This window comes from Zonotrichia albicollis, chromosome 7 (assembly GCF_047830755.1).
Source record: "Zonotrichia albicollis isolate bZonAlb1 chromosome 7, bZonAlb1.hap1, whole genome shotgun sequence".
In the NCBI taxonomy this organism is placed as follows: Eukaryota; Metazoa; Chordata; class Aves; order Passeriformes; family Passerellidae; genus Zonotrichia; species Zonotrichia albicollis.
This window is the reverse complement of record NC_133825.1, coordinates 36,424,445-36,450,698: the sequence shown is the minus strand read 5'-3', so window position 1 is coordinate 36,450,698 and position 26,254 is coordinate 36,424,445. Positions and strand designations below refer to the sequence as shown.

Here is a 26,254-nt window from a genome sequence, read left to right as displayed (position 1 = left end):
TTGTAGCATAGAACACTGTAGGCACCTTCCCTTTGCAACCAGTCCCAGCAGAAGCAGCAAAGACCCCTTGCTATTCAGGCAGGGCAGCAGCCCTGCTGCCTCCTTTCAGCAGGCCAGGGTTAGGGCTGCATGCATGAAAAAAGACAGCACTCTGCTGAAATCCTTCCCAACTCACCCCTTTACCTTCAGCTGTCAGCATTGATATCTCCATTCCTCATTGCAGAGCACAGGACAAGAGACGGCTGGAATAGTTTCTTTTTCTTGCTGAGGAGCACATCCACTGTCTAGGCCATGTGGAAAAATATACTGATTTCTCAGAGGTCAGCTTTAATAACTAGGATTCCCATAAACCATGAGGAGAATTCAGCTCATGATATTTGGCATGAATATAATTCTCTGTTCCTCATGCTGCTACAATTTCCATTTCAAATAGCAGGAAACAAATTACCCTGTGGTATTTTTAGTGACAACCAATGGTAAGGAACATGGGATCAGAGGCTATTGCGGGGCACAGACCTTGACAAATTTCCTGAGTGTAAGAGAAGAAATACTTCTTGGAAGCTACAAAGGTAATAAGGTAAATGTGAATCCAGATTTTCGTGGTCAGAGGAGCACTGTGAAAAGGCTGGAGCCTCATGCTGTCATGTAACAAAACAGCAAAGGAGTTTTGCTGGATGAATGGGCTGGCACAGGGTGCTATTGATCTCTAAAGTTCAGATTACTTATTACTGGGATGTGCAGTGAATCCTGAAAGAAGAATTAGGCTCAGGGAAAGAAACCCATTTATAATCAAGCCATAGTTTGGCCTTCAGTTTGTGTATCTCCATTAATCTTCCCTCTCCCCACTATTCTTGCCTCAAATATTTCAAAATACAAACACGAGATATTCTGGATAAGGCAGCACAGGAACAGGGGGACAGTCACAGCAGGCCACCCTTCTGTCCAGAAACCCTGGCCCATGCAAAAAGGAGCTGCAGGTCTGCTGCTTCCCTGGAGCCTGCGTGCTTCCCAGCCTCTTTCAGCACCATTTTCCCTCTGGCTGGGGATGGGAGGTACCAAGCTCAGGCCAGAGCCAACCTTGCAGCCACAGGATCTCCAGCCCAGCTGCAGAGCTTGCAGCAAGTTCACATGAGCACATATTTTTCTCACATCTCCTGCAGGAGCAGGGACATTGAAAAGGTTATTTATTAACAGCTCTAGGACAAATGAGCAAGAAAGAAAACAAATCCATTTATAAATCAGCTAAAGAGAAAACTTGTGACTCTAATGGTCTCCTTTGTAATTCCTTAAGTGCGGCCTGGAGCTGCCCTGGCATAATTTCTTGTGATGCTGAATCAGCAGAGCAGCCCCACTTGTGCATTGAATAGCCTGATAAGAGCAAAATACACCCGAGAGAGCACCAACTTACACCGTGTCCAGATTTTTCTTTGTTTCTGTTAGGATTTGGGGAGGCTGATAGTGCTCTGATTTCTCACCACTAAATTCCAAGCAGTGACTCACATTAGCATCTAACTCTGCAATCCAGGACAAATGCTTTCCTCCAGGACAAGGTGGAGACAGGATAAGGGGAGAAAACTCACGCTAGAGCTGTCTGAAAGAACAACGTCACTGCTATCCCAGCTCTCATTTAGGAGCATATCAGCCCTGAATACTTTGCCAGACTTTGTTCTTTGATAACATTTCTCAAGGGGGCGGGGGAGGGGAACAAAAATAACAAAACACTGTTCTGTTTAACAGTTACCCATAGCAGAGAAAAGCTGAGCTAAAGTTTCCAACAATTATCAGGACAAAATCCTAAAATAGACACGCAATGCACCATGTTTGAATTTAAAACTGTCTGGACAAGAGTTCCATCATGTGGATTGAAAGCTGTGCAAAGAGAGCAGGGCAGCTTATCAAGATGACATGTTAGAACAACAGTGTTAAAATGCTCAGTATGGCAGTGATATGGATGAAGAAACCAAGGTCTCAAGCAGATATGACAAATTGTTGTGTAAATCATTGGGAGGAACTCTATGTCCAGGAAGGAGTGATAAATGATGTCCAAGGTATCTATAGAAACCACCATCTTATACAGGAAACAATTAAACTCAGAAAAAGACAAACGAGAGAAAAATAACTCAAACTTCAAATGCTCATAAGGCAAACAACACTAATTGAAAGCAGAATTTGATCCCAGAGAGATAGGGCTCACTTAAAGAGACGTGAAGGACAGAAATGAAAGCTAGCAGCTGAAGGAGAAATAGGAGCTGTACAGTAACTCTTGGGGCTGTCTCCTCAGAGAAGATGTGGGAACCCTAGTCTTGAATCCATTTATGAACTGGCTGGGCTCCCACAGCAGTGTTATTCAGAGGACTCTCAGCAGTAGGTCTCTTCCTGGGCCATGACCTGCCTATCTTCTACGCAGGCATGTGGGAAGTCAACTTGCTTTGGGTGGGAACAGTGAAGTCAAAGTGCTTGGGAGTAGTTTCAGTTTTGCACTTGCTATCACTGAAAGCATCTGAGAATTTTCCTTGCCCTCCTGTTTTGTCTGATATTTTTATCCAGTATTTTTCAGACCTTAGAGCCTCTTACAGCTCAGCTTAGGCCTGATTATATTTTTGCTACACTGATCACACCAAAAAAAAAGCTTCTTAAACTCTGATGGTCTTTGCAGTTATAAATGAAAAAAGATGTGAAAGCTTTGTTTAAGAATGGAGAAGTTTTTAATGTAGCTATGATACAGCAAATTAATGCAGCAACAGCACATGACCTTACAAAACAGGAAGACGATGTTAGTTTTGAAAAATCCATTGGTCCCATTTTCACACTCACTCTTCCTCACTCCCTCTGTACTCACAGGCACCAAGGTGGCTGAGGTGCTCCAGTGGGGTCCTCTGTGAGATGAGACCCAGTGTGCCAAGTGCCAAATCCTCACTGCACCTCTTGGGTTCCTCTTCAGTGACAAGCTACAAATTCTTGAGCAGGTCTTTTGCCATCTTCAGGAGTTAATGGTTACCACAGGGTGATCCTTTTTCCTGGAAAGACCTTTTATCTAGAACAGGTGGCTGCTCAGTGCCTTTCCTCCCCCCTCATTTTGGGTACCTTAGCTCCCACTGCCTATCTGCTTGCCCTGAGAGGAGGACAACTTGCACAGAGGATGTGCTGTGAGTTTACTGTGATCCCTCAGTTATTTGTTCCCCAAGGACTAGTCTGCACTTCATCAGCACCCAGGCCTTTTCCTGACACGCCATCCATGTGAGCCTTATCAGGGCACAGGCAGCCCTTGTTGCAAACACATTTTCAGCACTCACCCAGTTTTAGTGCAGTCAGTTATGTCCTTGGTTATCAATATGGACCATTTTCTGTTACTCCTTGATCTGTTTATTCTTCTCTCTCACACATATTCCATTCACATTTCCTCCAGGCCAGCTGGAGTATTCCTGCACCTCCAGCTGCATGCCTACCTCATGCACGGTGTGTTTTCACAGGCCATCATTGCAGCTGGGACAGGGTATCCTTGCTTTGGTTAGGTTATGACAGCAGCAAAGGAAGTAGGTTTTAGGGCTGCTGTGGTTACCATGCAGTTCTGCTGCTCAGATGCAGGCAGGTCTCCTGGGCAGAGCTTGCGGTGCAGCACGAGCACAGCAGCAGTGGCAGTCTTTGGGAAGTCAGAGGATGCTGAAATCCTGCAGAGCAACACTGAAGCCTGTCCCTGGGTGTCACTACCAGGCTCACCACAGAGGATTTAAAACAGTTTTCAACCAAGATCTCAGCAGCAATGTTAGAGCTGGAGCTGTTTTCAGCCTGTCACCTGCAGAGCAGCTGCCTGTGACAGTACAGGGTGAGACCATTGTCACCAGTGTCACCAAGACCTGGTACTGCTCCTGTATCCAGGCTTGCAGGGCAAGGCTGGCATTAACCTCAGCTTCTCCCATAAAGCTCCTGTGAGACAGGACAGCTGCAGTTATCCCAAAGCAGAACCCCAGCACTCACAGGGAGGCTTTTTGCACTCCCATTTTCTCATGTCACATTTCTATGAGTCCAGCCTTCTCCCAGCACATAGACACTAAGCAAGGCCAGGGTTCTCTCACTACTTTCCAAATATTGCCAGGCTCCCCTTGGCTCTCACAGCTGACTCCAGCTCTCAGCAGTGCTGTCTGCCCACATTATACAGGAAACTAATACAAAGCAGGTAATGCTGGAGTATTGTCAGCCTTTCCCTAATAACAACTCATAACACTTAAATTTGACACAGTGCTTTTCACTCATACATTGCCAAGGAGTTTACAGAGGTCAGCACCATTAGCCTTATTGCCCTGGTTGATGAAAAAGCACAAGAGAGCAGCAGACATCCCAGTGCTCTGCCCTGTGGACCATCCCACCCACTTGTCTGGGTAGCTCTCATGGATCAGGGCTTGCAGCACACACTCTCTTGAAAAGAGGCAGAATTCCCAAGGTCCAGGGAAAGAGCAGCACACTTTGGTTACAGCTACTCTTCAATTCATCTTCCATCATTTTGCTATTTTCTCTGATGTTCTGCCAGACTAACAGCAATTTGGAGATTAATGGTCCAGTAAAGTATGCACATGACTCACGCTACAATTTCTCTGCAGTTCTCCTACAACTTTAAAAACAGGGACTAGAAATTGAAAATGTAATTTAGGTTAGAAGAAACAGGATGGAAAAGGGTAACAAAGGCATCAGGGTCCCATGGAGGAATGAAGGCATTCCCTGTGTCTTCTTCCTGCAGACTTCAGAGATGGAGGAAGGAGAAACCAGCAGTTAAAAGAATTCATTACTATATTATAAAGATGCCAATAAACTCAAGACTAACTGCTACACCACACCAAAAATTCCCAAGATGTGTACATTTATTGTTACAATCTCCTGAGAAACGGAGAGGCAAAAGAAGTTCTCCAAATCCCCGTTTACAGAAGGACATCTATTCCCAGCAAGGCCTATGGGATCCAGTTAACATTCTTAGGTGCCAAGCGGCCACAGGACTGAAGATTCTTAAATTGGTAGAGAAATTACTGGTCTCTGTAGCTGAGACATGCTTTGGAGCCTAAAAAGCAACAGTGAAATTACTGTCTTTAACAAGGAGTCCATAGCATGGGGCCAGGTTCTATTGTAAAGCACTATTTTTAAGATGAAGTGCAGGGGTTTAGTTTCACAGTCTCCTTAACTGCTCTGTTTGCTCTGCCACAAAAAGGGACTCTCCTACCTCTGTCTTATGCCATAGTTCCACCTTTCAAATATGATCCTAATTCTCTTTAGTTAATGACAGAATAAATTCTAAAGAACCGTGCTGGAGCATTCTTTTCTTCTTTTCTGTATGGCTTTGATGCTTTTGGCCACAGCAGTATTTCTAAGTATTGTTAACAAGAGCCTGACCACTAGATTTACCAGAAAAAAGTTCTTTTTGGCTTCCGCTGTGTTCATGTTTACTGCAGTCTCAAACAAAGCTGACAAACAGTAAGCTTCCTACATTATTTCAGTGAAGTGAGACTAAATATATAGAAGCTTTAAATCAACTTATTTGGCACATTCAATTCAAGACAAAATTGCAGATTTCCAGTACATTTCCCGAAAGAATCTGGAACCAGCAGCTAGGGGCTGATTGTGGCAAAGAGCAGATGTTCTCCCTGGCAGGAGCTGCCCACTCCCATTCTGGCAAAGAGCAGGGAGGGACAGTTCTCAGCAGAGGAACAAATCCCATTCCATTACCTGTCCCCACCACCAAACCCATCCTCCACAAAGCAGCTCCACCTTTCCCCCCTGCACGCCTGCTCCCTGGGCTCTGCCATGCACTCTGGATGTTTCCATCCATCAGCTGTACTGAAGGGACTCCAAATTCCCTCCATCTCTCACTCTTGGAGGAGTCTACCCCTTCTTGCCAAGCCCAGGGAGGAAGGTGGAGATGCTGCTGCCTCCCCTGCCCCCAGCTGCAGTGGGACTTGTGGTGAGCGTTGGAAACCACAGCAGCTGAACCAGCCCCTCCTGTGTCTCCTCTGCCTCGGTACCCCACAAGCAGATTATGACAGTGCTGTGAACCAGCTGAGAGGCTGAAGTGGTTTCTGAGTCCTGAGCTGCTGACTCACCTTTTCCAGTCAGCACACAGAGCTCAAAGGCCAGGGATGGTTTGAGCTTTGGCTGAGAGGTTGCAGACAGTTAATTAAAAAACAAACTGAATCTCATTCCTTTGTAAAAATAGGTCCTTTTTCTTTGCATCCTCTCCATCAAGAACGCTCTGGCACTCACCATGATTTGTGATCAGGGCCAAGACTCTCAGGAGGAGAATACAAATCAAAGGAGAGAATACAAATCAAACTAAGAGCCTTTAACTTGTACTTAAGCAACATAAAAACATTTGCTTAAAGGTGCAAGTCCCAGCCTGTAAATCAGTCAGTTACCCTGTAAGGCGTACTTTTTATTCAGAAGAGATGTAGTATTCAGCTGGGTGAAGGTCACCAGGGAGCGCAGAACAGCACAGGTCAGACTGATGGGTGTGTGGCTCCCCATACTAGAAACTTAATCCCTGTGTTGACAGCACAAGGGGAGTTTGAAAGGCAATGTAAAGGAAGACAGTGCAGTGGCTCTGCAGATCCTCACTGAAAGCTCTTCCCAAGCTGGAATGGACAAATATGGGCCCCAAATGTTTCAGACAAGAACCACAACAGGCAGACTTGTGGCATTGCTGGTGGTGGCTAAGCACCCACAGGACAGTGACAGCACTGACCATTACATTGCCTGCATCACCCTTGAGTGTGAACAGCCAGTGCAGCACTAGGGACAGAGGGACAAGGACAAAGAGCAGGCTTGGAAACAGATCTTTGCAGCATTTTCCACATTTGGGGGCAGTGAGTGCATGAGATGATGTGAGCAGATGAATTTGTTCAGTGTGCACTTAGCTGACTCTGTTCTCTTCCATCTGGTCTCTCACACTTTTCCCCTTTTCTTAATTTGTACTGCTAATGCAATGTTTCAGAGCACAGGGCTTGTGTCATGTCTCTCCTTGTGTTGCAGTGAAGATTTTCCTCCTGCACTTCCCCATAACTTTCATGAAAGTGACTTTTACCTTTATCTTCCTTCTGTTCTCTCACTTGGGCCAGTGTTGACTTTCAAGTTGGACAAACTGAAAGTTATCACAGAATAAAAAGAACAAGGCCAGAAACAAGGACAGGTGCCTTTTCTCTTTCAGCAGCAAGATTACTATGAAATGATAAAAAGTAGAAGTTTACCCTTAGGCTCTGCTGTTCTCCATTGTGAGCATTCTGTCAACAGCTCTGTGACTAAGAGACTGATGGAAATGCCTGCCACAAACCTTCAGTTCTACTCAGAGGGAGGTTTCCAATGAGCTGAAACTTAAAGCCAGTTCTCAAACCTAGATAACAAAATAATAATAGAGTTTTATAAGTAATCCACATCTAACTTGGCTTTCATAAAACCAACTGGGTTACTTCTCTTGTCAACATGATCCAAAATTTTACAATTTAAATTTGATCAGTCTCAAGCAATACTAATCCCTTAGGAGGTCGCTCTCCAAAGTAATTTCAGCATCACCTACTTCATCCCAAAGTTCAGCCCAAACACTTCTGTCTCTAACCAAGTCTTAACCACCTTGAACAGATGATTTCTAAGCTGAGAACTCAGCTCCTGTCTCAACACACTTCCAAACACATCCAGCTCTATGGAACACTGTTATTGGGCACTGGGCTAGTAAGAAGGTATAAAATACCTGCCCAGAGGATATTAATCCAAAAATTTCATTTCTTGCTGCTCTCAAACCCACAGGTGGAAAGATGTCTTAGGAAAAGAAGGAATGTAGCTCAGCATGATACTTCTGCACCACATGATGCCAGTTTTGCAACTTAGGTAAAACCAAAAAGATTATAAATTATTATAGCTTCTGTAACACTTTGCTTTTCAGGTTTTCAGCCTCTTAAATTTATTCTTTCTCCTCCAGAAATTCCTGAAGGGTATTCTGTATGTTTCTGGTAATTACAAGTCAAAGGGCAAACAGATTGCAGTGGTCACAATAAGGTTGACTAGAGGACAACCTTTTTGCTCCATGGTAATGAAGAACCCGAAACCTCTGAGTTATGGCTGTCCCAGACATATATATATATATTTATATTAATAGACATATACATACATGCCACACACCTCTACACATTTTTTTCTGAACAACGTTGTCTGGAAATCTTTCTGGTCTATTCAGTGTTTGAATGACCAATTTTCCTCACAAAGTCACATTAGCTGTGCTTTTACAGGCTTGGCTTAAAGCCTTTTATTTGCTCTTTATCTTTCCAACCACTCTTGGCTTCTTTAGACTTTTTCCTTTTTCCTCTGACTTAATTGGTATTTGTACTGGTCCTCCTAGCATTGACAAACTCCATCTGCAAATCAGCAGTGATTTTATGCTTTTCAGATCATTATTGGAAATGTCTAATGCCATCAGGCCTCTTGCAGAATACCTCTGAAAACACAGCTGTTTCATGATTATTTCCTTTGATAACTATTTTTAAGGTCTATTGTTACCCAGGTCTTAATCCATTGGTTCATTCTTTGCTAGAGAGTCATAGGGAGACTTTTGCAATCAGAACAACATTGGAAGTGTATCTATTGTGAAGAAGTTTAAACATGGAAGGTATTCATATTTAATCTTTTCAACCACATTTTTTTCCTCTGGAAAATAAAACAAGTGCAAATAATTAGTTGGAAAATAAAGGACTGGTGCCTTCCCAGCCCTACATTTATAATCCAGACCATGGCTGTCAAATACCAGCCAGGGAATTCAGTTCTTCCTGTTCCCCTTTTGTGTGGTGGTTCTAAACTATCTGGAGAGTTAGGCTTTGGAAGTCCCTTAACTCACAGCCCAGATTTATTCAGCAGCCACTCAGCTTTTAAGAATATTTATTTTTTTCCTTAGAACTTCAATGAGTGTTCACATGCACAAGACAAAATACAGCCTGTATTTTTTCCGAATGGGAATCACACCAGGCTTGTGTGACAGCTAATTTTTAAGTCAGCTGACTTACTGTGTAAACAAAAGAGCCTTCAAGAAAGTAAAGACAGATTAAAAGATCTACCAGTGCTTGAAAGACTTCCACCACTCCTTCTTTTAAGTGCATTCTCCAGCCAAGTTCCAAAACCAAAAGAAACATATTCCTTGAAGTTCTTGCTGCAGACTCTTGTAAGTGGGACCATCTCCATCCTAGGATGCAGGATGGGGATATCTGCTCACTTGAGGGGGCCACATGAACTCATAAGTTTGCTTCTGTCTGGGATGAGTAATTTCCTTTTCCATGTATTCATTCCATTATCCATTTTGACAGTGTTACCCATTTCTACAATATTATTCTGAAAGTTACTTTGATAAGTTTTATTCTCTACAAAACCAAACGAATATAATCAAACTAGCCATTAACACTTGGTTCCTGAGAGATCTATCCAGTAATTTATGTAGGACTAATGTCAGGCTATATTGGCAGTAGCTCTCCAGAATATCCACCATCATACTGCTGGGATATTGGGTGAACAATAGCACTCTTCCCATTGTTAGGGATATCCCTAGTGCTCCAGCTTGCTGAAAATGAACATTATTGCTTATAGATCTTCTCAGTAAGTACTAGGCACATTTCATTTCAAATTGTTGTTAAAATTTATTGACCCCAAAACATTAATCTACAAAACAAACTACTTCCATGAACATCCCTGAAATATTCCTTCATATCAGAATTCATTGCCTCCCCTACTCCCCCTGTTTTGGAAAAGTATTTAGCCAACACTTTTCTGGTTTTGTCCCACATTGTCATTAAAGTCTTTCCCTGTCCACCTCCATAATGATCTTGCAATTGATCTATACACATTATTTTGTTCCTAAGGCATACTAAATGCCTCCTTTGAATTGTGCCTGGCCCTAATAAATTTAGATTTTCCCCTGACATCTTTACTTTCTCTAAATAATCTTCCCCAATTCAGAGTCTATGTTTTCCATCAGATGTTCTCCACTTCCTCTTTCTCCATTTCCTTTAAATTTACTTGTTTTTCCTTTAATTTACTTGTTTTAACTTCACAGCTTGAATGAACAAATCAAAGTCATCTTCATTCTTGGTTTTGATGTGCTGCTCAATATGTCTTCTTTAAACTTTTGATTTTTCCATTCACATTCCTTTACTTTTTTTCCCTGTCAGATTTTGCTTTATTACGGTTCCATGCTGGAATGATCTATAGAGAGCAGTCATCAGACAGTGACTAAATAATCTCTGTGTATATAGAGACCTCCAAATCAGAGTTACTACATGAGTGCCTTTTATGTTAAAATAGATAAATTTAATAAGGTTTATTTCTTTTCACTGCTGTCTACACGAGATCAGTGGCATGCTCTTGCCAGACTGAAGCACACCCATGCATCTTCCAGTAACATGTATTTTTAAGGTTGTCATGCTTTCTGCCGAAGAAAGTATTCAGTGATCAATGATATAACCTGTTGCTATGTAACATCCCAAACAGCATTTATTTTTTGGCCATTTTAGCCAATTTCAAAGCAGAGCTGACGGTGTCAGTGTTTAAAAACAAGCTTCCTAACACTGAAGAGTAGTGTTCCAAAGCCACTTAGTCCCTGTGGACATGGCTCACAGGAAACAGGTGTCTTACTGAAACACTTCTTAATAATTCCTTTCTGATGACAGGATGTGCCCTTGGTGTGCATTTGTGCCTCATTTCAAGGTGGAACCTTCCTACTCCTTGATGAATACCACCTGTCCCAGACTGCCCCATCTTGAGCCCATTGACTGCTGGAAAAGATACTGTGAGAGGCATTCTCAGAAACAGTGTGGTGTTTTCTTGCCCCACAGAGATGTAATGCAATTCCATGCTATTTATTGCACTAATTTTCTATGGGGTCTTGCAATACTTGCATGCTCTGCAGGTCAGCCTGTTACAGAACCATCATTGCCTCATCTGCAATTGGCTTGAGCACTGTCAGTTTCCTTTAGTTTCCTTCTGTCTCTTTAAAATTCCACTTTCTAAAAGAAGGCTTATGTGGTCGTTTTTCCTAAATCAGTTCTCATTATCCAAGTTTCTTCCCTGTGATTCCTCATCCACTAGAAAAGACATCTCTGTTCAAGCATTGTATTTCATTTTTGGAATAAAACTTTTAAAAGACTGGTTTCAAAGCTATTCTTATCTCCCTTCTCAACAGAGGCAAATTATCTCCAAATATTTCCAGCTTCACTCATGACTGCATAAACTAATGAGCTAACCTTCTCCTTCTGCCAGTCTTTGCTTTAAACTTTGATGCTTGTCAGACTGAGAAAATCCTCCTTCCCCTCAAATGCATTTATCACATTCTATGAAGATAAAACATTGGAAAGGTCCAGTTTAACATTTTATTTATTCTAGGGGGAAAAAAGAAATCACATTTTGTTTCCCCGTTGTCATAACAATGATGAATGAGAGACTTCCACCTGGTACTGAACAAGAAACTATCTGCCCAAATATTTTTCCTGTTTACTGCCTCTTGTGAATTTGTCCGAGTTCCTGCTCTGTGTTTGAAAGCCCCGCACGGAGCGCAGTGCTGTCAGCAGCACGGAAAGACGGACCGCGTTGCAGAAGAAGGCGCTGTAAACAGAGGGTAAGGAACCAGATAGAAAAAAGCTGATACTAAACTAGGAAATGTTTCTGCCAAACGTTGTGACTAGTGCTGCTACGTGCACCGTGTCAGCTGATTATAAAAGGCAAAGCCAAGTACAAGACATGCATCTTGTAGAAAAATCACAGTGCAATAAGCATCTGCAGCTATTGCCGGCTCCCTGCCCCGCTCCTCAGGACCGCACTTAAGGCCAGAGGGCTGCCAGGCTGCCGGGCGGGGAATCCTCCTCTTCCGAGCACCGAGAGCCCCTCGCAGCCAGCAACGCGCTGCTCCCACCCCCCGAGCCATTGTTCGGTTCCCACCGAGGTCTCCTGACAGCCAACACTTCACCGAGTTTGTGCTCTGCCCTCCCCGCCCCCTTCGCCCTTGGAGCGCGGCGCCGGCCCGGGGACAGCGCCGGCGGCAGCCGGGACCGGCCGGGGCTGCTGCCCGCCGGGGAGGGGATCCAGCGCTGCCGCAGGAGGGATCCCCAACACTGCCCCGGGAGGGAGCCCCAACACTGCCCCGGGAGGGATCCCCAACACTGCCCCAGGAAGGGATCCGGCACTGCCCCGGGAGGGATCCCCAACACTGCCGCGGGAGGGATCCCCAACACTGCCCCGGGAGGGATCCCCAACACTGCCGCGGGAGGGATCCCCGCACTGCCGCGGGAGGGGATCCGGCACTACCGCGGACAAACTCCTGGAGCCGCCGGCGCCGAGCCCCCGCTCCCGCCCGCACCGCCCGGGCACCGCCGGCCCGCAGCCACCGCCGGCTCCCCCAGCAGCAGCGGCCCCCGCCCGGGCTCCCCGGCACAACTCGGCATTGTCCCTCCAGGAGGGACCGGGAGTCCCGGGGCTGGAAGATGATGTCAGCCGGGGGCGGACTGCGGCAAGGCTGCGCCCACCCCGGCAAGCCCCCGCCGCGGAGCCCTCGCCCACCGCCGGCAGCGCTCCGCGGGCGCGGAGGGAGGGACGCGCCGCTCGGGGATGCCGCAGCCGCAGCTCCCGCCTGACTGGCACATCCCGAAGGAGAGCTCCTCATGAATATGCACAGCCTCCCCCGAGCGCCGGCCGCGGGATGCCGCCGCCCCGGGGGCTCCCGCCGAGCCCCGCGCCCCTCGCCGGGGACGAGGGCTGCCTTCGGCTCGCTTCTGTCCTTACCCTTTGGCTCGTCCATCAGTGCCGGTGCTCGCTCCCTCCTCCCGCGCTCCCCCCTCCTTCCTCTCTCAGCCTCTGCCGGCTCCGAGCTGCCTTAGTGAGAGGTGCTCATGAAAACGGGCGCTTTAGTGGTCCATAGCTGTGGGAGGGGTTAGTTTAACTCTACATGACTCAATCCGTGTAACTTGCAGGCTGACCTCCCGTTTTTCTCAGAGCACGGATCGCCTCAGAGCTGCCACGTTACCAGCGCCTCGGACTTCTCCTCCGGGCCGGAGGGTCCCGCACGGCCGGGGGCAGCGGTGCGTGCCCGGGGCTGCCCGGGGAAACCGGGGCGCTGGGGCTGGACTGCGTCCCTGCCTCGGGGGGCAGATGGGCATCGTGGCTACGGAGAGAAAGCATTCTGTTAGAGTAGTGTTTTTTGTGTTTTTTGTTTTTTCTTAAGTCGCAGGAGACTGAGAAGATACCCTCCACATCAGCGAGGTACTGAAAAGGCAGTGTCCAGAGAAGAGATCACCTTCCTTGTTTCTAGATCTGAGGTCCAGCCCACAGGAAAAAACCTCAACCAAATAATGAAAGGAGATAAAGTTGCAATAACTGCTGAAAAGTAATTTCCTGCACCTGCCTGTCCCATAAATGAACTCACACCGCTGGCTGCATCTCCTGGGGCTTTCAAACACATCACTAAAATTGTGAAAGAGCCAATTTTAGACTTGCCTGGAGGGCATGAAGGTATCCTACCCTCCACTACTTTTTAATCCTGAGTCACCACAAATAAGAAATACAGGGTAGTGCTGGAGGGGTGCCAGCAACTTTTCTCCATAGTTTGCGACATTCAGTCAGTCCCATTCCAGGAACCACAAGTGTCTCCACACTACTGTCTACAGAGCTGTCAGCCTCCCAGTGCAAAGGAAGTTGTAAACCAACCGGGCTCTTTCACTTTCTTTTCAGAGAAGTGGATATCAGCTTCCCAGCCTCTTCCCTGCTGGTCACCTGGAGCACAGGCCACCAGAACGTGCAGCCAGGTGCTGCCCTGCCTGTGCCAGAGCCTGCTCCCGTCTCAGAGCTGCCACCTTTTCCCTTTCTCTGCGGCTGGGCACCATCCAGCTCTGCGCCTACCACCGGCTTCCAGAGCTCTTGCCCCTAGAAGAGAGAGCAAAAGCAGAATCCTGGTGCTAGGACCTGGAGAACGACTTCTGGACATGGGGTTTCAAATCCCTTTTGTTACTGCAGCCCACCATAAACAATGATCAGTTCCTTCTCCTTCACAAACAAACATTGACCTGGCCTGTACTACTCCAGCTGGTAGGGAAACACACCCATTTCTAATCTTCCTGGGACCAGGAAAATAAGGATCAGTGACATAAAACAATTTACATGACCTTATCACTCTCTACAACTTCCTGAGAGGTGGTTGTAGTCAGATGGGGGTTGGTCTCTTTCACCAGGCAGCAGCTGACAGAACCAGAGGACACAGTCTCAAGCTGCACCAAGGGAAATATAGATTGGGTATCGGGAAAAAGTTTTTCACGGGATGAGTGATAAAGTTCTGGAATGACCTGCCCAGGGAGGTGGTGATGTCACCACCCCTGGATGTGTTCAAAACAAGATTGGATGTGGCACTCTGTGTCATGCTTTAGTTGAGGTGTTAGGGCATGAGTTGGACCTGATGATCTTAAAGGTCTCTTCCAGGCAGGTCATTCTGTGATAATTTAGGTTTTAGTGATTAGTGTGATTAGTGATGTCACTGCTGGTTCAAAAGCTCAAGGAGCAATGCTTCATGAGATGAAGGTAGACACTGAGTGTCATCTTAATGAGTAAAATCGGCCTGGGAAGTGCAAGAGAGAACTGATCTTACTTCCAGTGATAAGTCAGCAACATATTTAGATGGTTTGTCATGGCAGAAGTAATTTTGTTGGTCACCTTGAACATCAGGTTTTTTTAAAAAACAGGAGTGCAGTTGATTCAATGCTTATTTAATAAATGAAAATTTAAAAGTATTCACTGTAATAAATATCAACTGCACAGATTTATCAGTAAGAAATACATTAAAAAAAACCAGAACCAAAACCTTGGAAAAAGTATGAGTCCTTATCTACCAGCTTGCACACTGACTTCCCTAAAGAATACTTGTTGGCAGAGTATCATCACAGGAAATAAATCAAATATATACAAAAATTCCATACATTGAATAAATTAACTAAACTGAACAGTAGTTTTAAAAAATAGCTGGAATTTATGACTGATTTTTCAAATGCTAGGTTAGACATGATGTCTCTACAGGCAGAAATTCAATAAACTCTGTCAGCTGAGCTCACCTATGAGCTGAGAAGTCCAAATTTAACAAGTGGAGGAAGATATGTACAAGCTCCCCTCAGAGAAAAATAGATATGATTTCACACCATGTTGAACAGATCTTAGGATGCCCAGAGCTGTGTATTTCAAGTCCTTTAAATGCACCTGACAAAACACAATAAACCACAACTGCCTTTTTTTTTTTTTTATAGCAGTCTGCCAGTGACAGGCTTTTGTTTACTTTTTTCTCTTAGGAAAGTTCACTTTCAAACTGAGACACATGAAACTTCAATGGGGAAGGATGATACATGATCAGTGAGTGGCCATGAAGCACACAGCAGTGTTTTCACACAAGAGGAAGGTGTTACCTGGAACGTGAAGGCCCCGTGGGGAGGAATTGCTGTGAACAGTGATGGTCTACTACACTTAAAAATACCCAGGTCATTCACAGAGCCACGGGGAGCAGACTTCTGTGTTCTGTAGTAGCATGATCTCCTCTAACTGATGGACTGATACACCTGTGAGTGGCATTCCACAGCTGCAAGATCAGGAAATGGTGGCATTGCATCTCCTGCAGCCTTTCGGTTTAGGTGCAAGAGACAGTGAGGAAACTTTACCATCCTTTGTCACAGCCCCAAGGGAAGAGTGGCCTTTGCAGCCTCATGTGACATGAGATGCAGAGTTCCCCTTCCACAGAGGGTCAGATCACATCCATGTTTGCTGGAGCAGTTTGGTTCTGTCTGCTGCTCCTGCCTTCGGGCAAACCTCTGCCTGCAGTACACAAACCAGCAGAAGGCAACAGCAGATTCTTTGTCACAGTCATTTCCATAAGAAAACAAAATGAGGAAAAAAGAGAGCAGCCCCAGGAGGGAGGCCCAGGCTGGCATTTATACTCAGATAAGGTTCCAGACAGCTGAGGAGGAAGCTTGAAGCACAAATAAAAAGAGGAAACCAGAGAACTCAGGATGTAGTTTCCACACATCTTGTGCAGAGGGTAAGAATAGCAAAAAACCCAGAGTGCCAATTTTCTAGTCCCTGGACAAAACTGAGCATCCTGAGCAAAGCTGGAGGAACAAAATGCATCTTAAATATCCATATTCTTCCTAGCCATAGTAAGAACTTATTTACAGTCATTTTGGTCTAAGTTTACACAAGTTGTGTGTGTGTTGCTTTGTGGCTAAAATTATGCAACTTCCTAGATCTCTAGAATTTGCTATTTTGCAGATGAGCGAGCTATGCTGATTTTGGGACTAAGGAAAAGGAGCAAGAGTGACTGAAGACTAGCATCATTTCCAGAAAACAGGGAATGGGATTGAAATAATAATGCTGGAATCCAGGGCCAGAACCTCTCAACTTTGGGATGGGTGAAAGAAACATCCATAGGAAAAGAGAGTCAGGGAGCCTGAAAACAAACCTATAGGCATTAGATGCACGGGTACGTTGTTCCTACAGAAAGAATTGGCATGAAAGAATCTGAAATATTTTAAATGAAAACAGGCCATCCCATCACCAAACTCAACAATATTGAAGTCAGTGTTTGCTTAGGAGTCTGAGGGTATGTGTTTAGATTGCAATTTATCACTCTGTTTGTTTAAGTGACAGGGGGGAGTGGCAGCTTCAAGAAATGCAAACATAGAGTGAGGGATAGGCTGAACAGTCCTTGGGCTTTCCCAGGCATTGAGTCCCTGTGTGCTGGCTAGTGTCACCACTGGCAGCCATCAGCCCTGGCAAAAGGGACAACAAAGGTACACGGGCGTCCCTCCCCAGCATCTCTGAAACACCATAAAAGATGAAGCTCTCCAGAAAAACAGTGAACATATGAAGTTGCTGGGACCAGAAGGAGCAGAACGCTCTGCAAAGGGACAGTGATCTGAGAGATTAGGACAACTTCCTTCTGGAAAGAAAGGCAGAGAAGAGAGGCCAGGCATTAAAAAAGGACACATAACCAAAACCATGCCTGGTGCCAAATTTTTTTTTTTAACAGCTTCCAGCTCCTTGGCCCACTCATCCCACATTGCAATCACCTCAGACTTGACAGTTTTCACAACACAGTAGGCCAAGTCCTCCCCACATCTCCGGGTTCCTCTGAATAGCTGAAGTTCAAATGCTTAACTTAGATTCCCCAAATACTTTCTTTGTGTAAAGCAACCCTCTTGGTTGACTCTCGAGGAAACAGACAAGCAAGCAGTGAGCTATATACTATCTGTGTGCACTTAACATTACCTTTTAAGAATGCAATTCTTGGAAAACAAAAATAAACTGCTTTTGGTATTTAGGTAAAAAGATGAGATGACGTTCAGCTTCATCTTGCTGCAAACAATATTGCTCTTTAGCCTTAAACTTATGAAATGCACTATCTATTAAAAGCATTCAAGTTCCTTTCCATCATGCTACTTCCTTGTCTTGGTTTAAATATTTGCAATTGTCCTTTCAGAAAAGTTCCCTATGCTGTATTTGCACCACTATTTATGGACATTGTCACCCAAAACCTGTGTACCACCTTTATCACCTTGAGACTGGCTCTGCTGCTTAGAGCATGGTCCTGAAAACACTAAGGTTGTGGGTTTGATCCCTGGATGGACATTTGCCTGTCTCTGTTTATTGTTTTTGGGATATGGAGATAATAGTGCTCAGATGACATCTGCAGAGCAACTGTTCAACTGTGTTTGTATGATTTCTACAAAACTGATAACACAAAATTAATGATGCTCATTGAAACTGGAAAAAAGTTCCTGTGCCTTTGTAGAGGTGAATGAATTTTCTAGTTATTCTGCTTGGTTTGTTTTTCTTTTGAAGAAAAATTGTATTTTTACACAATAAATGAAATAAGTTAAACATTCACAAAACTTCATCGAAACATGCAGACAGCTCCCATGCTCAGCCTTGGTATGAATGATGGGCACTGACACATGATTTGAAAGGAGCAGTACCAAAGTCCCACTCTCTAACACCTTAAACTGCCCACCTAGTTTACATATTCATTAGCAAATTATCTATTAGGTGAAACTCTTTAACATCCTTGCAGTGCCTTATTCTGTAGGTTCAATATACTTTCAATACAAGTCTAATAATATCATTAAAGATTATATTACTAATTTCATTTAACCTTACAAAGACACGTTAACATACTAAAAGAAAAAGCAATTAGCCTTTTTATGCTCTACAAATTAGTGTTAAAAAAAAGTATGTCCTGAAAAGGAACATGTTATTGCTCATTAACTGCTTAACAAAACACCACTTGCTCTTTCTGCTCATGTTATTTCATGCACTTGGTACTTTACCCACGTCACTCTAAATATGATAAACCAAATTTACAGAGTCTTCATTTTGCTGGGTAATTTTAACAAAACTATCCCAGTCGTAAGCAACACCCTGCCCCACAAGTCTGCTGCTCAGATTTTTGGTCATTGTGTTTATCCAGGACATGGGTACTCCCCTGCTGGCAACAAAGCTCTTGTTTTTCCTTCCAAGCAACAGCAAACAGAGCTAGCCATAGCTACTGTCATTGGTTTTTAGCAAATGCACAAGTGCTAGTGGTATTTTCAAGTCTTTTAATCTTCTGTTCTTACAGTTTGCATCTCTTTGTATCTTCCTAGTATTTTATCTGGCAGGAACAGCAGAAAATCCTTAATAACGGCTCACTGAAGCAAACATTTCCAACATTCCAATGCTCCCAGGGTAGGAAGCCCATGGGAGCAACTAATAACAGCTTTATTCTGTTGTTTAATATTATGGGGTTACCAATATCTAGAAGAGAAAGGGGCTCTATAAAAAGAAATACTTGAAGTTTATGAAAAGGTACTCCAGTAGAAGAAAGAAAAAAGGGAAGAAAACCACAGAAAATCCAATAGGGAGTGTCAGAACAATAAGTGATAACTATATCATGAATTGATAAGGGAAGATAGTGAGTGCCAGTTGCCCCATCTAACACACAGTGTACCTCCCAAACTTGGCAAATTAGAGACAGAAAATAAGAAAATGTGAATTAGCAGCACAGATATGGGCCTTGAATAACTGCTGCCTTAAGACTGAAGAAAGGAGACTATTTTATTACCAGCTCATCTCAGTGGTTTTTTGACCAATCTGAATTTATCATGCAGCACCTTGGTAGTTAAGGCAAAAATAAACATACAAATCATCTCAAAGCAGATATTTCCAAAAAATGAACTGCACATATTTAGACCAGATTGACACTCAGTATTTCTTCAAAAGAATAAAAGTAGACATAACGTGGAAAACATACGTAAAATGAAAAAGAATAACTTTAAAATAAATGCTTTTTAAATGTCGGATTTCAGCTTGACTACCCACTCACCCTCTGTTAAGTGATTTGGTCTTTATTAAGTGAGCATCCACAGAGGAAACCAGCAGCAGCATGGTGATGCATTGTCCATCAGATGTCACTCAATTAACAGCAGAAGAGAATCTGACTGTGTCCATCCAGAAGGACCATCTGAAGACAGTGGCAAAAAGGGAGAGATCTTAAAACCCCCAATCATCTCTGATTTGCATTTGTTTGTTAACACAGCCATAAATAAACCCATGATAAATCACCCACCTGCTTTCTTGTGTTCTAGAAGCATAAAATGCTCTCCCTTCTAAGAAAGCCTCAGATGTAAACTTTGCTTAGGAAGATAAGGAAATTGGTTATTTACCATCCTTTATCAAAATCTTCACAACTGAAAAAACCTGCTGCCCTCTTTACATCCCACTTCACTTCACCGTGTGCCCGTGCTGAGCTTTTGCAAGTCCATGAGCATCATGGAGAACTATCTATAGAGATGAGAGCTCTTGGATATTTTCACACTTGCTTTTGGATTCTCACTGCCAGATTTTTCTCCCTGTGGGTTTATGTACATTTAACATGACTTCATTTTATATGCATTTCAGTGTGGTCATCTTTATTTAGCCTCTGAAAGGTTTCCTGCTCTTTAATTCTGTGCTTCAAGAGTCTGAGAAAGGAGACTTCAAAGAAGTCCCAAATTTTAGGAAATTATATATCTCAAGTTCAGTGGTGATTGATTATTTATTACTTCCACAGGTTTTAGTACTTTTGCTTTAAAAAAAGTCTTCTTCATCCCATTTCAATTCTCTTTGAATTAACTGAAAAGAATAAGAAACCATATCTTTAAAGCAAGCAATTATTTATTTTTTAGTCTTTGCATTGATTTAAAAAATTTGGGAAAAAGGTCAGTTCTAGTGTGTCAAGCTTCATGCTCAATTCTAAATTGAGAGATTTAATTTATGAAATGTACTCTTTGTGTATGAATTTATAAAGGAGGATTGGTTTGAGATCCATAAATTCATACATATTGACTGCATGATATAAATGGCTTTTCAATCCTTCTATTTCCCTTAGTGGTTTTCCCTTTTTCCACCACTGAGTACAAGTTATTAACTACAACACTGTGTCGTACTCACAGATCTGCCTCCTTACTAAATATACGCAGATTGTTTCAAAGCACATTTTCTCCTTGAGCTGTTCTGTGTACCAAAATGTGTGCCTTCATCATTCAGCATGCAGGAAGCATCCTTCATCCACTTTTTCCATGAACACATCTCCAACTTGGCATCCAGTTTAAACTGTCATTTGTATTGTCAGTATTTTCCCCATATAAACTCGGCAGTGTCTTCACCTACTTAAATGTGCAAGTATATTCTTGTCCAACAATCTTGATTCTAGAAATAGCCTTTCTACATCTCTCAGCTACATCAGATGGCTGAGCCTTTTCAAGTTGAAAACACTTTTTCTTAAGTTAAATATCCTTGTTCTCCTATTTAGTCATTAAATCATTAACTCTTCAAACCTCTGACTAGTCTAACAGTGCCAATAAAATGAATTTTATTAACTCAACTCTCCATTTAGTAAGCTATTTCCTACAGTAGGAAATTTCAATATGTTTGAGCATTATTTTAGTATGTGTGAGAGTTATGTCAGTATTTCTTCCAGGCATTCTTTGGCAAAAAGAAAATTACAAAGGGAACCAAATGATATGAATAGGTATTCAGAGGAATACCTATGATACCTTTTTCTATAAAGGAAAGGTTTAGGTCTGAAAAAATATTCCCAACTGAAAAGATTCAGGAAAGACTAGACAAATATGCTCGACTGTCTTTTTAAGGAATTCCTGCACAGAAGTTTCTTTTCCAAGGAAACTGTCACATTTCCAAAGATTTTGCACAACACACTTTCTGGCACAGTGGTTTGCCTTTTTTTTTTTTTTTCCCATCACAAGTGAGATACCTTAACTATCTCAGTTACAAATGAGCAGGCTCTGAAATCATTCTCATCTGCAGACAAAACCCTACTTGTCAGATGCTACCCTTTCCCAGTTGTGCTCACCACACTTGGAATAAGGATTTATCCACCCACTGAGATTCTCCTGGTGATATTTCCAGCCAAGATTTCATTGTATGGCAGCACATGCATTAAAGAAGCAAAAAGTTATATACAACCTTTAGGTGTATTTAGGTGGGGAGGGATGGTGGAGCTGCAGCAGGACCAGCCTGCCTTGGGAAAGGGTTCTGTGCCAGAGCTCTGGACTCAGCCCTTGGAGCTCCAGCCCTGCTGTGCCCAGCAAGGCCCCAGGAGGAATGGATAATCAAAGGCTGCCATTTGTGAGCAGGTATTCATTTAAATACTCTGCAGGATGGCTGTCAGGCTTTTAGGAGACTGGTTCTGTTGTGTGAATCACAGGCTTTCAGCAGGTGCTCATGTCACCAATCCATTACTTACTTAGATATTAAAATACTGCATGCAGAAAAAGAAAAAAAAGTTTTTAGCCCTCTGAAATTATCTGAGCTAACAGGCACATATGGTCAATTATCTTTTTTCATTGTTAGTCTACTTCTTAAAAGATACTGGAGCAAGAAAATAGTACCAAAAAAGTGAACCCAGTGAATAGTTCTAGTTTCAAATGGGTTAGAAAATGTCGTATTTCAAACATCCTCTACAGATTTCAAATTTCTTAGGGGTGTACATGGAGTTTCTTTCTCTAAATTGGTTGCTGGTCTTTGAAGACCTGTGAGTCATTACGCAAAATTTTTGTACCCATGCAAAAAGCCACAGAAAGAACAACTGTCTGTAGAAACTACTGATTTCACTTCTACTGTTCCCTCTCCTATTGAGCAGACTTCCTCTAACTCAGCTGCATCTACTAGAACATTACATCACAGAAAATCTAACAGGCTAAAAATATATTTTGTAGGTATAATCTTAATTACGTTCAGGTTAAAAAGATTTAGTAACCTTGGAGATGGAAAACAGTGTGAGAAATTATTATTTTTAGCATCAAGGAACTTCTCCAAGCAACACAGTGTAAAAATATACCAGGTCAGTACACTTTGGAGATTTCAGATGTTTTATCCTCTTATGGTCTAAACTACAATGCATTTAAACTGTATTACTCTGGAACAAGTTTCTCCCCACAAATTTTTACTCCATATGACCAAAGCAATTACACAGACACGTGAAGATGTACAGGAATTTTAAGCACATCATTCTTACAAACTGAGCTTGGCTCAATAAAAACAGAGTTTTTCACTTCTTTCAGGACAACATTTACTGCTTTAAACAATTTGCAATATAGAGAGCAGAAGTTTCAAGTGGTGACCTAAACTTGAAGACAACTGAAGTAATTTCGCTGGGTGCTGTGGGTTTTTTCTGTGAACTTAGAAGTGCTCGGGCTGCAGCCATGGGCAGAAGTGCTGTGCAGGAGTGCTATGGCAACAACAATCACATTATTTGGTCCTGTTAAAAATGTTTGTGTAGTGACAGTCCCACCCATGCTCCTCTCTCCATTTCTTCTCTTAGGAACATGCCAAACTGCCTGAGCAAGCACAGCAGCATGCCAACCCTCTCCATATCCTCACTGGGTAACAAGTGTGAGTGAATGTGCCTGTAGGAGGAAATAATTGAAAGTACTGTGTGAGTAACTATCTGTTAATAACAGCTTGCTTTTATTAATAGCATCCTCATTTCTGCTAAATAAAGGAGAATTTCTTCTAATATTGAAAGAGATTCTCCCTGACTTGACACCCTACCAGGGAAATGCACTGCACAGTGATATTCGCCTGATTTTGTTAGCTATGTGAAGAATGCGCACAAAAATTTCCTAGCTCAGAAAAAATGAAAATTTGAGTTTCAACACAGTGGCAAAGCCTATATGAAAGTGTAAATGCTGGAGGTTCCTTAATAAGATTTACCAGAAGGACATATGTGGGTAACAGTCATTACACCCAACATTTCCCAAAGTGCTCAGATTCCTCACAGGCTTCTTTCCCTGATGTAACTCTACTTTTTACAAGCTGAACAGGTGGTGAGATTTCCCAGTCATAAAGGGCAGGTCACCCTCTCCTCTACCAGAAATCAGTTTAAGCAGGCTGAGAAAAATCGAACAGCCCTGGAAATCACAGAGGTCAACTCTTCCCTGGAGCCACTGAACACTGCTGCAGTAACTGGCACATGCTTTCCCATCATAGGAAAACAGAATTTAAGACAGCTTGGTTTAAATGCAGGCAAAATCAAATACTTAACATGGGAACAATAGGGTTCTTTGTGGTAGGGAAAAATGTTTTTTTTTTTTTTTCTCTGAGTGCTGGCAGATTAGCTCTGGTCTATTCTGCTTCTCTTTTGCTTGGTGTGCTTTTCATTATTACTATTTTTTTATATTTTGCTTCAAAGAACAATCTGGAATTCAGGGAAAAGCATTACGTACTGCTGTGACACAGGCCTGCCCAGCAGTATGAAATAGGAAAATGCATTTTCCCAGAGTACCCTTTCGCTTAAAATTCAAGCTCCTGGAATTTCAGGAGGGAGTGGGGGCCTGGGTGGGCTACATGAGCATGTACAAACACAAACCCTGCCAACCTTAGGCTGTTAGTATTTTTTGCATAGTTCCCATTCCCATCTTTCAGCTCCTGCCTCAGCAAGATTTTTTCTTCGATTTTGTAATGTTTCACTTTGCACCCTTCCCCCATCTCTTTTAAGTGTTCTCTTCTCTCATTTCTCCTTTTCTCCTAAAAATAATTCCTCCTTTCATATTTTTACCTCAGGATTTTTCATCTGAGGTTTCAATCTGTTTCTTTTCTGTGGAGAGGATTTGGTGTCTTCCATTTCTTACTGTTAGTGTGTTTTTATGCCTAAGAAATTCTGAATGAAATGCTGCTAAACTAAGTTTAAAGCACAAAGACTTGTTTTACATTAGAAAAAACTGTAATAACATTCATGTAAATTATTTCCAGATGTAGTCCATAAGAGTAAGTTAAATTTGACAGCATATACTGTGTACTAGGATTGCATAATTTATGTAGTAGCTTGTCATCACTGCTCTGAATGACTGCCAATAACAGAGACCTAGCAAATGTCCTGCAGATATTTATACAATTATTTTTGGAACATAACAATGGTAACAGAAATGGACATCTATGACAAGCTGAAGATCTACTGCACAATGCATCCACTTATGAAAATGTTCTTTCCCTGCATTTATAGTAAAATTTACAATAAAAAATAATACCTACTTTGACTTGTCACTTGCAGAAAGATGACTTAAAATCTTTAGTTTTTGGGAGCATTTGAAAAACTGCACTCATTTAAGCTACAGAATATTGTTCATATCCTCACTAGTAATGAATTCTTTATTTGAAGACAAATTCAGCTGTTGATTTTTTCCTCTAGCCAGCTTGCACTCTGGAGTACAGGAACAGCAAAATGCAGGAATGCAGTACTTACATTAAAATTATTTATTGAAACATACATCTGTATAAGTCTCCTAATAAATGATAACTCCACCAGGATTTTTCCAGGCAGTTTTCATCTTTCTAGTGGAAGTCGGATATTTATGGTTCACCCCTTAATCTTGATTTAATAAAGGCAATTTAACCTTACCATTAATTTATAGGGAGGAAGGACAAGTGCCCTGACTAGTAATTTTCACCTCTCCAGGCTCACCCAGTTCTGCTCTCTATTCCTTTGCCTTCTTGATTTCATTTCATTACCCCTTTCCAGGTAATCTTCTGTACCTTCTGCATCCTCATGAATCCATCAGCCAAGCTACTCTGGAATAAACCATCTTCCTTAAGTCTTTCCCTCAAATACCCTTTTAATAAGGACAAATATAGGTCTTCCTTACACTCTAAGAAACTGTTACATGAGTACAAAAAAAAAGGGCAAGGATAAGGTAAGGAGAAAAATTACTGCAACACCAAATCCTGATGCCAACTAGGCAAATCCATCCCTCAGGCACAGCTTCCCAAGTCCTGATCTTCATGTCTTCAACTGCAATTCAAAAAAACTGACTTCAAGAGAAAATTAGGACTTCAGCCAAAATTTAGCACAAGAATAAAGTAGTGCTGGTCATTCAGGCTGGAGTTGGAAACTCAAAACAAATGGCAGCCCAGCTGCCCTTGTGAGTGCCACCATATTGGGTCACTGATGCATCAACTGTGCTGCCCCTTGGCCACTGGGGAGAATGGGCAGCTGTGCCCACATCACTGCTGAAACGAGCTTTTAGAAGCTGTGAGATTCACTAAGAGATCACTTGTGTAAAATAAAATAAAAACAAAATGAAAAATCCCTGCTGTAATCAAGATTCTTAGCTGAAGCAAAAAGAACCCCAGCAAAAAAAAAAAAAAAAAAAAATCCCTCAACACACTGGGATTAAGCTGTTTCTTTGATTGCCTCTTTCTAATTCAGGGTGCATATAGGCCTTTTTTATTTTCTCTGTAGAAAAGATAAATAAATACAAGAAAAGGCCTGGCCCATTTGGTGCAGTGGAATACTGTGATACATGAGCAGAGAGGCATTTTTTGCAATTACTTGGAAAGAAACCAGTGTCCATTAGAATTAAAATGACTTGTAGGAGAAACTGAGAGACTGGGCCTTGCAGGGACTGAGCAAGGATGAAGAGCTGTGCCTTGTGAAGGCAGACCTAAAATAGAGACCAGACAGAGCTAAAGAATAAAGCAGGGATTTATTAAGAGGCCTCAAATAGCTCTACCTTGGGCAGCACAACCCAAAATGGCCACAACATGGATGACAGGTCCCAGAGTCTCACACTTTTATAAGTTTTGGCTCATTAGCATATTGGAGGTGATTGTCCAATTACAGTTTAGCCGATGAAGTCCCATCCTGCTTGTTTCCTCTCTTCAGTTCACCATTGTTTATGCTCTTGGGCCTGAGATC

General features: G+C 42.7%; 1 protein-coding gene across 5 annotated transcripts in view; it reads right to left on the bottom strand.

Annotated features, from left to right (window-relative positions):
* ENTPD1 (ectonucleoside triphosphate diphosphohydrolase 1) overlaps window positions 1-26,254 on the bottom strand; it is a 50,598-nt gene that overhangs the window by 16,144 nt on the left and 8,200 nt on the right. The window contains exon 2 of one of the 5 annotated variants that reach the window (XM_074545053.1): window positions 19,385-19,522. The exons of 1 other annotated variant lie outside the window; for it this stretch is intronic. Coding sequence is in view for 3 of the 4 variants with exons in the window: in XM_074545051.1 (XP_074401152.1) it covers window positions 184-211 (28 nt within the window). In the remaining variant the exon portion in view is untranslated. Of the gene's footprint in view, window positions 1-183; window positions 2,652-12,780; window positions 12,941-19,384; window positions 19,523-26,254 lie in introns of those variants that run through there. 3 more of the 5 variants (XM_014275744.3, XM_074545051.1, XM_074545050.1) reach the window with 3 other exon arrangements.